Source organism: Drosophila suzukii (genome assembly GCF_043229965.1).
Source record: "Drosophila suzukii chromosome 2 unlocalized genomic scaffold, CBGP_Dsuzu_IsoJpt1.0 scf_2c, whole genome shotgun sequence".
In the NCBI taxonomy this organism is placed as follows: Eukaryota; Metazoa; Arthropoda; class Insecta; order Diptera; family Drosophilidae; genus Drosophila; species Drosophila suzukii.
The window spans coordinates 29,676,792-29,693,591 of NW_027255896.1; the positions used below are offsets into that span (position 1 = coordinate 29,676,792).

The following is a 16,800-nucleotide window of genomic DNA, read 5'->3' on the forward strand; positions in this document are numbered from 1 at the left end:
CAGGTGCTCATACTACACCTTATTTTATTAACAAAATCAGAAATAATAGACTATACAAGTCACGAGTATCTTTTATTCAAGGACAATAAAGACGTATTGACGTACGATTCATACGCAGAATTATTCCACGTAACTAACTTAAGTTTTTATAAAGAAATAATAAAATTGGAATCAGATAATATAAAAAGGGATACTAATAAAAGGTCACAATTGGAAATTAAATATGACACAGAAGTAATCGAATTAATTTTATCCCAATTAATATCAACTAGGTCAAAAAGGGGGATAAATGAGATAGGCAGCTGGAACTCCGGATCATGATGATTTTATTAAAATACAGAATAAAATCGATGAATTAATTGAAAATAATAATAAGCAATTTATTATCAATTCCAAACTGTTTAAAGAAATAGAATCTCTTTCTGATGATTTTAAAAATGTTTTTATTGATCAAGATTTACCACTGCGAAAACATCGCTTACGATTATTAACATTTGATCTGCAAAATTTAATTGACACAATCACACTAGCAAAAATTGACGTTTTTAATACCAAAATATTAAACAATGATGACATCATGGAAATATTAGAACATGAACAAAAACCAGTAATTATCGCTGACCTAATGGACATCTCTGTTTTTAAAATCGCACTGCATAAAGAACTTGTAATAATTTATATAAAATACCCAATAATAAAAAACAGATGCGAAATATATTACGCTAGAGCGATTTCCCAAATCGATGGGAAACTAGTATTAAGCAATCAAGTCGCAAAATGCGCAAATATGTTTTATGAAATGTCTAACTTTAAGAACGAACTTTTTAATAATTATTGCACTTTAAATAATGAAAAAACTTGTTTTACCCGCTTATTAAATGGCGAGAAATCCACTTGTAAAAAAATAAGAGAGAAAAATAAAAAAATAGACATCATACAAGAGGGTGCCATTCTTATAAATGGTAACAATATTGTGAACAACTCTCATTTAAACGGTTCATTTTTGATAACATTTAATGGTACAAACGAAATTAATAATATTTCTTATACCAATTTGGAAAACAAAATTCTTTACTACTTAACTACGAACCACTTCAAAAATTATGAAATATCCGATTACATATTATCAAATAACTCAGAACTTTCTTTAGATAATATAAACATTTTAAATCCTTTCATTAAAATTTATAATACCAAAATATCACTTACCTTTATATTATTAATTTAAATCATTATATATTTGATTTTTTACTTATTATAAAATACAAAAATGTCATATTATTTGTAACCAAAAAACAACGGCCAGAACCAGAAAAATCTATTAACCAAGAAAATTTTTTAACAGAATTAAGAGATCAATTAAATGAATTTCATATTGAATCGGGACGATCCATTTTAGAAGGGGGAGAGTTATCCAACCCGTGAAACGGTTCCACTTATGGAATTTATAAACAAATTTTTGAATTCAATCTCAGCTATGTTACCCTTGCCTTCAGCGACATTGCCTTTGCCTTTGTTTAAGATTCTGCCTTTGCCTTTGCCATTCACTTCGAGGGCCGCGCTTGACCGTCCTGCTAAGATAAATAAACCAATCGTAAAGTAAACACAAGCTTCCGTTCGAAGCCCAAACTTTTCCGTTCAAAGCCCACAGTATTGCGTTCTAAGTTCAGAACATATTGCGTTCCGATTTTCAATCAAATTGCATCGGTCAGCATAATTTCATTTCACAACGAGATGCGACAGTTTCAGCATAAGCTTTTATTTTAAACAAAAATCTGGAAGCTTAAAAAAAGGAAAGCTTCTTGCCGAGGTTCATTGGATAATTTTTTAGAATTAAGACTCAGTCCTATTTTATCCGAGACCGCGATCGGTTAATAATTTTTAAAAAAGTTTCTTGTATTAATTCAGTTTAAGAATATAGGTTTATCACCCAAGTTTTAAAAATTAAAAATAAATTTTTTTAATTCATCTAATAACGACAAATTTAATTAGCATCAACGAGCAGGGGGCATTTAAATTCCATTATCTTTAAAACTAATTAAGCTATATTTTATAAAATTGAATGAGCTTTAACATGAATAAAAGAAAAATGAATTCCAAACACTGAAAAAAAAATTATTTGAGTTTCTTAATGTAGCAAAATTTATCAGCCACCGTGTAGTCCGAAAAATTGCTAAAAATTCCGCAACCAGGTATATATTAATACCAAACCAAGAAATCCAAAATGGAGTATTCATTGCAAATTCCATTGCAGATTCTAAAAACACTTTTGTCCGAATTTTGAATACAACAAATAAAACTGCAATCATTCAATTAACTACACTGAAAGTTGAACCATTGGATGATTACTACATAATTAAATATAATAAAAATCTAAACAAAGAAGAAATTTTAGACAAACTGAACAAGTTACATTTCAGTTAAAATTTTTATACTAGCATCAAAACTGTAGAAGCCACAGTATTGGGCGGTTTGTGGGCGTTAGAGTGGGCGTGGCGCGCTGCTGAAACAAATTTGATCTGCGTAAGAAGCTCAGAAATCTGCACGCAAAATCTCAATAGCGTAGCTCTTATAATTTCAGTGAGACCTCAGCGTTCATCCGGACGGACAAACAGACGGACAAACGGACATGGCTAGATCGACTCGGCTAGTGATTGTGATCAAGAATATATATACTTTATGGGGTCCAAAACGCTTCCTTCTGCCAGTTACATACTTTCCGACGAATCTAGTATACCCTTTTATTCTATGAATAACGGGTATAATAAGAATGAAAAATGATGAACCAGTATACATAAAGAATTCCCCACAGTCAAAAATACGAAGTAGAAACACAAGTAGACAAACTAATTAAAGACAAAATAGTATAACCTTCAGTTCCTGAATACAACAGTACAATATTAATCGTCCCGAAAAAATCATTACCAGATTGCGATACTAAAAGATGGCGTTTGGTAATTGGTTAGCGCCAAATTAACAACAAATTTTTATCAGATTAATTTGCACTACCAGGACCAATTAGGTAGAGCTAAATACTTTTCATGTTTAGATCTGATGTCATGATTTCATCAAATAGAACTCGAAGAAACATCTAGAGGTATAATATCCTTTTTCCTATCGCTTCACGCGATTACCTTATGGTTTAAAAATAGCGCCAAATTCTTTCCAAAGAATGATGACAATTGCATTTTCAGGTATCGAACCTTCACAGGCGTTCTTGTATATGGATGACCTAATTGTCATCGGTTGGTTAGAAAAGCACTTGATTAAAAATCTAGCAAACGTTTTTGATTTATGTAGGAAACACAACCTTAAATTGCACCCAGAAAAGTGCAGATTTTTCAGACACGAAGTGACCTTCATTGGACACAAGTGTACTGACAAAGGTATTTTCCAGACAGTAAGAAATACGACGTAATAGAAAAATACCCAGTCCCAACGGACGCAGACAGCACTAGAGAATTCGTTGCATTTTGCAATTACTACAGACGTTTTATTAAAAATCAAGCAAACAAGCGTGTGTATCTGTTCTTTTTCAAGATTACAATAACACACAGCTACCAGTAGCCTATGCATCAAGATCATTTAAAATAGAAGAAAACAGAACTGAACTAGAGTTAGAAATTATCCACTGGGGCAAAAATTATTTTCGACCATATATTTATCGAAGACATTTCACAGTCAAGACAGACCATAGTCCATTAACTTACTTATTACTAACGTGAATGCGATTAGACTGAGAAGAATAGGATTTAACTGTGGAATATCTTAAGAGAAAAGACAATCATTTAGCTGACGAGCTTTCATGCAAACATGAATGTATGTGTGCACAATTATCCATGTGACTTTTGTATATTTGAACATGCAAACTCCAACACGCCGCCTCAAAAGTTACATTAATTATCACTTCAATTCTTGACATGAGTTTGTGCATTAGTTTTAATTTGTTTCTTCATTTCATTTCTTTTCTTTTTCAATTCTGGGGATACATTATTTCCAGCATTTGCTGCAAGAGTTGGGGAAACCCAGTAAAAGCTTTGACAAATGAAATTAAACAGGAATAAATAGTAAATATGAAAATTGAAACTAATTACATGTACTTTATGAGATCCATTTGAAAAAATAAACAAGAATATGAATTCAAATCAACTACTTCAGACTTAGTAAATATGGAAATTTAAATTAATCACAAAAGACTTCATGAGATGCATTTCATGTTTGGCTTCTAAAAGCGATGGATTTTCAGCAACAGTCCACAAGGTTCGTAGTTGGTTTATACAGAAAGTCCCAGCTGGCTTTTCAGGGAAATAAGCCGTGCAGATGGCAATGGCTTCGTCAATATGTCGGCTTGTTGCAGATCTGTGGGAATATATTTTACACAAATTAGTTTCTTTTCAATTTGCTTTCTTGTAAAGTGATATTTAATATCCATGTGCTTTGTTCTTTTATGCCAAGTAGGATTATTTGCAATACTAATACAACCTTGGTTGTCTTCAAAAATATCTATAAGACCACTTCATTCTAGATTAATCTCATTTATTAGTGATTTTAGCCAAAGAGCTTTATCTTACACGTTCAAACAAGGATATGTATTCTGCTTCAGTAGATGAAGCAGCAACCGACTTTTGCTTCATGGTACTCCATGAAACCAAACAATTTTCAAACATTTTAATAAGATAGCCAGTGGTACTTCTTCTGTCAGTTTCATTTCCAGCTCAATCGAAATCTACGTGTCCTGTAAAAATATTATTAAAATTAGCTAATAGTTCCCTTCAGATATCTAAGAACTCTTTTAAGGCATTGCCATAGTTCTTTATTGTTGTTGTTTGTATATCTGCTTAGTATACTTATTGAAGTACTTAAGTCGGGCCATGTAATTTCTACACGGTGCATCACATAATTCTTCTGATTGCAGAGCTGTATAGTTCAACTTACTTGGGAGGGGAGAACTAACTGAATTACAATCTTCCATAATAAATTTTCTCAATACATTTTTAATATATGCTGACTGATTAAGACAAACCTCTCCATTAGTTATATCAATTTGTATTCCAATAAAGTGTATAATTTCACGTAAATCGGTCATTTTAAACTGGTCATGAAGGTAAGATTTAAAATTGGACATTGTATCAGATTTCTTTGTAGCAATTACTACATCATCCACATATAACAAGTGTTCAGTCCCACGGTACTTGGTTCGTATGCACAGCTGATCGCCCTGCCAACTGAAGACGAAGGTCAGGAGATCTGGCAACACGACGAAGGAGGGAGAAGGGCAGTGAGAACTACAAGCTTCAGCGACCGGAACAACATAGGCTTCTTTTATTTGCTGTCCATTGCGACCCATTATTTTGTTAAAGTTAATTAATGAAGAAGAGTGAAGTGTACACATTATAAGCTAATGAATTAAAGGCTAAACTGTTATATTTGAACTTCAGTCGTTTAATCACTCCCAAGAGCCCCTCTTACAATGACAGCCGTACAGAGCTTTTGGTTTGCACGGCGTCACAACTGAACATGGTGGCCCATGAGGGGAATCTTGCTTGAAGTTTAAAAATCTCAGTTTGATCTTTCAATTGTGGGTTATAATGCAGAACACCCAGCACTCCATCTAACACAAATTGCGATCGTCTCCGTTTGTGCCCCCAACAAGTGCTCTCACACCGATAGAGCACAGTCACCAATACCAACAAACCCGGTCGCCTGACAGCCCTTCTACACACACACACACGGGTGCTGCAAGAAGGCCCGTTATAATTTTGCAACCAAGGAAAATCTTCTACTCAAAGCGGAATCGAAAAACAGTACAGCCTGCGCTCACGCTATATTCAACGTTACATAACATCAGGCATAAGTAAAAAAGGGAAAGATCACGTGAGTACGGGTGCTATTTTGTTTATCAAGCAGAGCTAGCTAGGTTCAAAATAAATTGGTAAAAATTCTCATAATATGTCTGACCACGAAGCTGATGATCCGGCCTTAGCAGGTTTTATTACACTTCAAAAGGAGCGTCTCCAAAGTCTAACACGTCTGCAGCAGAACTATAAGAAGGATGCCGCATCTCGAAAAACCGAAAGTTATTATATGAAGCGCCTGCAGCAGATCGAGAGTTTAAACGCGGCTTTTGAGACCACCCATCAAGTAATCATCTGCACCGAGGGATATGTCAAAACGGACTATCACGCCAAGAAGATCGCCGTCAGTTTCGAGGATCTGTACATGGAAACCTATTGCCTTGTAGCTGAAGGCCAACGAATAAAGTTCCCAGTGACGCCGTCCTCAGCCTCGGCACCCACCGCCGTGTCGACGGTTGCCGACGCACGTGTCCACATGCCACAACTGCCAGTGCCCAAGTTTAGCGGAAACTGTGTGGACTGGCCTGGATATTATGACGCCTTCACTCGATTAATTCATCAAAATGAGCGGCTGGACAATATTCAACGGTTTCATTTCCTCAAGGAATCTCTGCCAGCTGGTCGAGATTGCGATATTCGTCAAATTCCTTTGACGGCCGCTAACTATACGGTAGCATGGGACACACTAATTCAGCGCTATAACAATCCACGCGTGGTCTTCTCCAATCTTATGAACATGTTGTACCAGTTGCCAAGCCTAAGCAAGGAGAAGCCCGATGATATACGATCTATGATCAGTGCAGTCAACGTCTGCGCAGCCGCCTGTAACACCATCAACGCGTCGTTGCAGAACGGGGATCACTGGCTCGCCCATTATTTGACTGCAAAATTACCGAAAGAGACGCACTCCGCCTGGGAACATCATCTCGGCAGTCAAACCCACATTCCCTCGTACAAGGATCTCGAACAGTTTCTCAACAACCGGTTAATCACCCTGGACGCCATTGAAAATAGAAACTGTTCGGGCACCAACAAATCTGGATCACCACTGGATCATCACCCCACAAAACGTATCTCGGTTCATAACACCCACGCGCAACCAAGCCCCCCTGTGCTTCGTTGCCCACACTGCAATGGTAATCATATCCTTCGTCGATGTCAGCAATTCCTTAGCTTGGATTGCTACCAACGTAAGGAGGTCGTGAGTAAGTCAAATCTATGCCTCAACTGCCTGAGCAAATCGCACATGCTGGCCCGCTGTTCAAGTGTAAAGAATTGCTACCACTGTGGACAACGCCACCATTCTTTACTTCATCCGGCCGCGGCGCCAAGCATCACTCAAGCACCCCAACCTTACTCGCCGACCGTATCATCCAGTCAACCACATATCGCTTCGATTATGAACAACGACACCTCACCAGTTAGCCCCCTTGCTAATCCAAACCTCCAATGTTATTCTTCCACAGCCTCCCATGCAACGCGACAGAATATCTTGCTAGCTACCGCACGGATTATTGTCTGCCACCCCCAGAGCGGCGCTCAAGCAACAATAACTGCCCTCATCGATCAGGGGTCGGAAGCTACAATAATCTCAGAGCATACCGTCCAAGCTCTCCAGCTTCCACGATGCAGAATCCGCGCTTCGATCGCCGGCGTCGGCCAAACTACTGGTCAACGGTGCAACTTTACGGCAAGCTGCTGCATCCGAACGTCGCTAAACCCAACGTTCAATCTAGATGTCGACTCTGCGTACGTTATGAACTCGCTGACCTCACATCTACCAAACCAATCGTTTTCGCCTCAAAACTGGAAACACATCAACGGACTCCAGCTCTCGGATCCTTTATACTATCGCTCGAAACGCATAGATCTCATCATCGGAGCCGACCTCATGGCGGGTCTTATCCTTCCGGGAACCCGAATCGGAAATCCATACGAACCTATTGCACAAAATTCTCACTTAGGTTGGATGATACTCGGCAAGTTCCAGGAATCAATCCACACACTTAATATTCGCTGTCATCAAACCACGCTAGACACGGAATCGCTTTTGAAGAATTTTTGCGAAATAGAATCTGTCCCAAGCCGATCACTTCAATCTGACGAAGAGCGGTGGTGTGAGTCCTTCTTTAAGGAAACGCACACACGTCAACCAAACGGTAGTTTTATGGTAAGACTACCGTTCAAATGGCATTTCGATTCCACAATGGCCCTAGGAAAATCGCATCAAGTCGCTTTAAACAGGTTTCTTCAATTAGAGCGGCGTTATGAACGGGATCCAGAAAAATGGATTCGCTACAAGGAGGGAATCGAAGAATATTTTGAATTGGGACAAATCACACCAGCAGTCACTAGTGAGAGATCAACCGTCAGTACCTCCAAAAAATTCTGTCGGGTTGAATCCTGCGTTCTTCCTCATCACGCTGTCTATAAAGAAGACAGTCTCACCACCAAACAGCGCATTGTATTCGACGCATCGGCAAAGACCTCAAACGGTCGATCTCTAAACGATGTATTGTCCGTAGGACCCACTCTCCAAAATGGCCTCCCTGCAGTGTTACTGAATTGGAGACAGTACCGACATGTTTTCACCGCCGACATCCAGCGCATGTACCGCTGCATCGACGTACATCCGGACGACACGCAATACCAGCGGATTTTATGGCGGGCGGCGGATGGAAACATCAAGGAATATTGCCTGTCAACTGTAACTTTCGGTACCGCTTCTGCACCATTCACCGCCATTAGAGTCGTTCGTCAACTTGCAGAGGATGAACGCGAAAATTATCCACTGGCGGAAGAGGTCTTAAAGCACGAAATCTACGTCGACGATATTCTTTCTGGTGATCACACTATCTCAGCAGCACAAAACAAGAGTTTACAAATCCAGAACGCTCTAAAATCCGCAAATATGGAATTGAGAAAATGGTCTAGTAACGACATAGCGCTTCTAGACAGCATTTCTTTATCAAACCGATGCAATCAAACGTCACGAAGCTGGGACAACTCTGATACAGTCAAAACCTTAGGAATGCATTGGTTACCTAACCAAGACTGTTTCACCTACAAATTGCAAGCGAGCATTCCCACGGGTTCAACCAAAAGAGAAATTCTTTCGAGCATTGCCAGACTTTTCGATCCCTTAGGACTAATAGCCCCTATTCTCATTTCAGCAAAATTAATTCTAAAGGAAGTCACAATGGCACACCTCCATTCCGAGAACGATCACAAGCACTTAGGGTGGGACGACCCAGTACCCAGTTCCATCGCTAACAAATGGAAAAAGTTCCGTGTCAATCTGGAGGACATCAGCAAAATCCGAATACCTCGCAGCGTACGGTATATGCCAGACTTTAGCCAGGATATCCAGTTGCACGCTTTCTGCGACGGGTCCACTCACGCCTACGCAGCGGCGGTTTACATGCGTATACCCCAACCGGATTCATCGTTTTATACCACTCTCATCACTGCAAAATCCAAAATCTCTCCAACGAAACCCCTCACGATCCCGAGGACCGAGTTATGCGGCGCTGTGCTGGCAACCAAACTAACTAAATGGGTAGTAGCAAACAATCGTTGGAAAAACGCTAAAATCTCCGTTACATACTGGACGGACGCCACTATCGTTCTCCACTGGATCAAAGGAGATGTTACTAGATGGAAAACGTTCGTTGCCAATCGCGTTGCCTACATTCTGGACCACAGCGATTCAAACCAATGGAGACATGTTCCCACGGCAGATAATCCAGCAGACAGCGCCACGAGAGGACTATCCCCATCAGAAATCTCCATCTTTGATCTCTGGTGGCACGGACCATCATGGTTGAGGCAACACTCCAGTGAGTGGCCGGACACAGAGGTACCGAACATAAAGTTTGATGAGCAGTCCCTAGAAGCAATATCTTTGCAAATTCGTTTGCACACCACCCAAGTAGACATTAGTCTCATTGAGCGGTTTTCAACTTACACCAAACTCGTTCGAGTCATAGCATACATACTGCGCTTTTGTCACAACGCTCAATCGAAGAAAACCAGATCTTACAGTCAGCTGTCGCCAGAGGAACTGGACAATGCACTTCGCTGCGTCGTGAAAATAGTACAAGCAGAAACCTTTCAGTCCGACATGCACGCGATCCTCGCAGAAAATCCTCTGCCTCCGAAGAGCACCCTCAGAAATCTCACTCCCTTTCTTGACGACGGCATCTTACGCGTTCGCGGTCGTCTCAAACATTCCAACCTTTCTTTCGATCGCAAACATCCAATCATCTTACCGCAGCGTCATTTCTTTACAGAGCTGGTAATCCAGAACTCCCATCAAGCTACCCTGCACGGCGGCGCCCATCTTACTTTAGCCCACACGAGGTACAAGTTCTGGATTCCAAATGGAAGACAAGCCGTCCGAACAATCATTCGAAAATGCATCACGTGCTTCCGCGCGTCACCTAGCATCGGAAGTCAATTGATGGGCGACCTGCCGGTGCACAGAGTCAACCCACCAAACCGCCCATTCGTTGCGACCGGCGTCGATTATACCGGGGCAATCGAAATCCAGGCAGCACGGCTTCGTGGGACAAGTACTTACAAAGGATACATTGCTATTTTCGTCTGCTTGGCTACGAAGGCAGTTCACCTAGAAGCGGTTACCGGACTCTCGTCGGAACACTTCCTACTAGCATTTTCTCGTTTTACTGGTCGCCGAGGACCAGTTCAACATATGTATAGCGACAACGGAACAAATTTCGTTGGCGCCAATAAGTTATTAGCAAGCGCACAACAGGCGGATCGCGACCACGCTACGTGCCCTACATGGCATTTCACTCCGCCATACTCTCCCAATTTCGGAGGCCTTTGGGAGGCTGGGGTCAAGTCCGTCAAGCATCACCTGAAGAGGACTGTCGGAAGTCACAAGCAGACTTATGAGGAACTCGCAACGGTGCTCATCCGGATTGAAGCTTGCCTAAACTCTCGGCCACTTTGTCCGCTAACAGCTGATCCAGACGACTTAGAAGCTCTCACGCCGGCACATTTTCTCATTGGTGACACCCTGCTCGCACCTGCCCATTGTCGCCCTCAAAACTCGTCGTTCCGTGAGCAATTTCTGTCTCATCAAAATTTGATCCGTCAGTTTTGGACGCAATGGAGCCGAGATTGGCTGTCCCATCTTCAAACTCGCCCAAAATGGTGTCAGGAAAAGGAGAATTTTAAAATCAACGAATTAGTACTCATGAAGGACGATCAACTGCCTCCATCGCAATGGTCGCTCGGTAGAATTACCAGTCTCCATCCTGGAGAGGATTCACTCGTTCGAGTTGTAACACTGAAAACAAAATCAGGCAGTCAAAAACGCTCCATCTCCAAGCTTTGTCGCCTGCCGATCTCATGCTAATATGAACCAGCTATTGCTCCCTTGATAATCAATTGCATCCGTATGTCATTTCTCTTTCTCTTTGTCTTAGCCGCTACGAGTACAAGGGAAGTTAGATCCAGAATCCTGAACAACACATGTATCACGCGGATTTCGCATTGGCGGGCGGCATGTTCAGTCCCACGGTACTTGGTTCGTATGCACAGCTGATCGCCCTGCCAACTGAAGACGAAGGTCAGGAGATCTGGCAACACGACGAAGGAGGGAGAAGGGCAGTGAGAACTACAAGCTTCAGCGACCGGAACAACATTGGCTTCTTTTATTTGCTGTCCATTGCGACCCATTATTTTGTTAAAGTTAATTAATGAAGAAGAGTGAAGTGTACACATTATAAGCTAATGAATTAAAGGCTAAACTGTTATATTTGAACTTCAGTCGTTTAATCACTCCCAAGAGCCCCTCTTACAATGACAGCCGTACAGAGCTTTTGGTTTGCACGGCGTCACAACTGAACAACAAGATATATATGTTTCTCGAAATATCTCCCTTATCCAAAATATAAATACACCGATCAACTCCTAAGTTTTTAAATCCAACATCCTTCAGCACACTTTCAAAAACTTCGAAGCAACATCTAGCAGCTTGCTTAAGACCATATATTTATTTATTTTTTATTGAGTTTACATACTTTATTTTCATAAGAGTGACTCATCAATTAGAGTTCCGTTTAAAAATTCAGTTTTTACGTCCATATGATGAACCATTAAATCGAATTGATTTGAAAGTGCCAACAAAAATCTAAAACTGGAAATTCATGCAACTGGTGCAAATGTCTCATCGTAATCAGTGAGTGAAGCCTTGCACTACAATTCTTGCTTTGTACTCTAAGTACACTAAGGACCATGTATTATTTTGAAAATGAGAATTAAGTTCATCTTGTATAGTTTTTCCCAGAAATATCTGCCCTCACGAAACTTAATTTCATCAAAGGTATTAGGAATATCATTTAAACACATTTGAGTATTCATGAGACATCTTTCCAAAAATTGATATGATAATTTGGGTTTACTTTTAATTCTTTCACTGCGTCTGATTTCTTCTTCACATTTATTTTCTTTTAATTTATCACCAGCCTCAACGACTTGATCGGCATTCTCTAGACATGTGGAATTTTCATTCATGTTTCATTCACATGTTTATTTCATCCACCACAACATCTCTTGCTGTCATAAATTTCCTCGATTCCTCAGACCACAACTTATATTTTATTCAAAGCATATACCGTCGAACGAAATATTTTTGTTATGCCACATCTCAAATGGTGTTTTATTTATCTTTTGCAATGATGTACTTGGGGATCTATTAATTAAATAGGTTGCGGTTAAAACAGCCTCACCCCAAAAATGCTTATTGAGCTTAGCACAACTGATCATAGATCGATCCTTTTCGGAAATTGTTCGAATCATCCGTTCTGATACACTATTCAATTGAGGAGTATGAGAAACCGTTAAACGATAGCTGATGCCTTTTCGACCCAAAAATCACGCATTTCGTTAGAAAGATATTCCCTTCCATTATCGATATATAAATTCACAATTTTTAAATTGAAGTGAGCCTCGCTCTTCGCTACAAAGTCTTTGAAAACGAAAATCACATCCGACTTATATTGTAAGTTATAAAATAGGTCACACAGTAATGTGTATAATGATCAATAAAAACTACATAGTAGTTCTTATTATCAATGGTAGAGGGTGTTATTTATATTTATTTATATTATTTTATATTATATACACAGACATCGGAATGGACAACAAACTATGGTCGTGTAATATTTTCTTTATTTTGAAATTTTTTAAACTTTAATCTTGCTTGCTTGCCATTTATACAAGCCTCGCATAATTCATGGTTTAAATCAATATTGTTTAATATATAAGTATCTTCAAAAAGACTATTTCGTTTTATTTCTAAAAATTTTCTTACACTTATGTGGCCTAATCTTTCATGCCATAATCGATACTCAGCACTATTAGACATTTTAGACCTCAATATTTTACTGTTCAATTGAAATTTTATAATAGGTACATTGTACTCACATATTCCATTAAAGGCCATTTTACAATTTTTAGATACTTTTACACTTTCAGGGTTAAATTCGATGGTCATGCCTGCACCCTGAATCTTCTTTACCGATAGTAGGCTGTGCGGAATATCCTTACAATACAAAACGTTTTGCAAGGTGATTTGGTTTCCGCGGCTGTAAGGATTGATCATTCCTTTGGCTGTAGCGTAGATAAACTCTCCGCGTTTGGCAATCTCGATGGCCACATTTGATTGGAAACGCTCATATTCGGAGAACAATGCTGTGTCGTTTATAAGGTGTTCCGATGCTCCTGAGTCTAAGATAAACTCTGCCTCGCTTGACTTTGAATTGGAAGTTGCATTTCTCAACATGAAGGCAAAACTACGCTATGCTTGGGCTGTTGCCATCTGAGCCTGCCCATCTTTTATTTTATTTTCACTAAAGTTCTGATTCGGCTGCCCTTTAAAAAGGAAATAATCTTTCTTTAAATGACCTGGCTTACCGCAATGAAAACATTTTGGTTTCGGTTTGAAACTTGGCTTAAACTGATTCTTCTTGAACTTCTGCATTGGATTATTATACCTGTTACTCGTAGAGTTAAAGGGTATACTAGATTCGTCGGAAAGTATGTAACAGGCAGAAGGAAGCGTTTCCGACCCCATAAAATATATATATTCTTGATCAGGATCACTAGCCGAGTCGATCTGGCCATGTCCGTCTGTCCGTCTGTCTGTCCGTCCGGATGAACGCTGAGATCTCGGAAACTATAAGAGCTAGGCTATTGAGATTTGGCGTGCAGATTCATGAGCTTCTTACGCTGCGCAAGTTTGTTTGTTTCAGCGAAGTGCCACGCCCACTCTAACGTCCACAAACCGCCCAAAACTGTGGCTCCTACAGTTTTGATGCTAGCTGAAATGTATTGGTCTCGTCAATACCTATCGATTGTTCCAAAAAAAAATTGGCCACGCCCACTCTAACGCCCATAACGCTTATACCTGTCTACCGCCTGTAGGTGGTGCATTTTAATCTCGCTTTGCTGCTTGCATATCTCCATTTCCCTTTGGTCCCTTAAGCTGAGTAACGAGTCTCTATTGCGGTTATAACTCCATCATAGCTGGGTGGAAGAGTTTGCAGTAAATGGGAAATTTTATCCATATCATCTAACTTTGCTCCTGACGCAATAAGTTCAGTAATGAGATCATCGAAGAAATTAAAATGATTGAAGAGTTAAGTGTCACCTTTTAATTTCATGGCTAAAAGTTTCTTTCGCAGAGATAGTTGCGATGCCAAGCTTCTTCTCGTAAATCTTGTAAATCTTTTTGCATTATGTTCTGCCTTTTTTATCTCATCGGTCACTTCTGCAGGAGTTTCATCAGTGACCCTTAAAAGATCGTGCTCTTCTAACAGCGCTCTCACTCTAAACTTCCATATTGAATATTTTTCAACGTCAAACGGCTTCATATTTCTTTTCCCTTTATACATTTTATGGTCCTTTATCAAAACAGCACCGCAACAACTACCTGGCAACTCTCCTCAGCAACACCAAACAGCAACCCTTCACCGCAATAATTTCCACAACAACAACTTTTCACAGGAATATTTAGCAACAGCGGCCAGCAACTTTCAACAGCATTAACGTCGCTGTCCAGCATCAAAGTCTTCCAGCAGCAGCACTGTCTGGCAACACTGTCCCGTCGAAGCGTTTGTATGTGTGTGTTCAGGAAAGATTTTTTGGCGAATTCGTAAAAGTGTGTTCTAGAAAGATCACGACGCTTCTTCCTGGAAATGGAAAAATGTTTTGCAGCGAATTTGTCGCAGCCTTATACATAAAACCAATTTAATCCTCTTGATTGTTCAGGAATTGCTCCTTGTTTTTCATGGACCACTCCGCACGTAAGTACATATTTATATGCGCATATTCGTATGCAAATTAATTATTTCACTTGCTAATAATTAAAAAAAATTTATTTTTATTTTTTATTCACTAATTTACAACTTTTCCTTAATACCGACTTTTATTCTACTGTTCACAATATTTTCTATTGAACCGATCTTCTCGGATACAAAAACGGACCGCCTGGCCGATTATTTGATAAACAAACCTCGGTTTAAAGAATTGGGGAACTCATTAAGAGTTGGACAAGGGTTGGACTCAAGAGAGTCGGGAAATCGGATGATCAAATACTCTGCTCGATTGCTAAACGGATTACGCTGCAGTTTTGGGGCTCGCCGGGTGTTGACCGGATGGTTGTGTTTACATTAGCTGGACCCAGCTTAGTTTATGTTAGGAGGACCGCGGCGCAATTGAATCTTAATAATGAACTTCGATTGAAGTGGGGGAGCTAATTGGGATTATGTGGGAACGCTGAGTAAGGGGATCCCAGCTAAGAATTGTTTATAAGAAATTGTTTACGACTTGGGTAAGGCGGCTGGGCGCTCGAGCTGGAAAGCGTTCTCAGCTGAGAATTGTATATGAAGAGTTTGTTTATAAATTGGGTATGGAGGCAAGGATCATGAGCTGGATAACTCTCCCCCTTCTAAATTGAATCGTCCCGATTCATTGGAAGTGTTGGATAAAATGAATTTACATGATTTGTGAATTCGACTATATTTCATCCTCAGTGGTATTTTCATTTTCGGACATATTATTTTCGGGGGTTATTTCAATTTGAATTTGACGTGGTTTGAATATGAGATATTTTTTGAATTAAAAAACAAGCGTAATAGGTACATATATTAAAGTTAATATGATCAGTGTTAGCGTTATAGGAATTTGTGTTTGTTTAATTTGAATAAATGGGTTTAATATGTTAATGTTATCGAATGAAAGTTCCGAATCATTTGACATAAGATATTCGGATATTAAAAAATCTTTATACTGTTTAGCAGTGATAAATTCTATTATCTTATGGTCAAGATTAGAGTAGGGTATATTATTTGTTGTAGTAGTATTATTAAAAGTAATTAAAAATGACCCATTTAAATGAGTATCATTAACAGTATTATAACCATTTATAAAAATGGGTCCTTCTTGGATTACATCAATTTTTTTATTATATTCCCTGATTTTATTACAAAGGGATTGTTCTCCATTTAGTAGCCTAGTAAAACAAGTACTTTCTGGGCTTAATTATAATTATTAAATATTTCTGTCTTAAAATTAGAAATTACATAATATCTATTGTTACATTTAGCGACATGATTATCCATTAACAGTTTTCCATCATTGTGTGAGATGGATCTTGCGTGATACACTTCGCAACGGTTTGTTATGATGGGGTATTTTGTATATATTATAATTATTCTCAGATAGAGTTTTTAATTCTTTAAATAATTTTGAATTGATTGTTATTATTTTGGATTAAATCATCATTTTTATTTTGGACCGTTATCAAATCATTGTGATCGGGAGTCCCTGCTATCCATTTCCAAAGGGTGCCAATTTCATTGATTCCTCTTTTTGCCCTACTTGTTTTAATAATATCTAAATCATAGGAAAT

At 39.1% G+C, this 16,800-nt stretch overlaps 1 protein-coding gene across 1 annotated transcript; it reads left to right on the forward strand.

Moving 5' to 3' along the window:
• The first annotated feature begins 5,949 nt into the window (after window positions 1-5,949).
• LOC139354392 (uncharacterized) lies at window positions 5,950-11,241 on the forward strand. Its single transcript, XM_070998620.1, has one exon. The coding sequence runs from the start codon at window positions 5,950-5,952 to the stop codon at window positions 11,239-11,241; it is 5,292 nt and encodes a 1,763-aa protein (XP_070854721.1).
• The last annotated feature ends 5,559 nt before the right edge of the window (window positions 11,242-16,800 follow it).

Bases quoted from the DNA above. Each gene is read 5' to 3' on its own strand.
- LOC139354392 (XM_070998620.1), top strand. From the start codon at position 5,950: ATGTCTGACCACGAAGCTGATGATCCGGCCTTAGCAGGTTTTATTACA.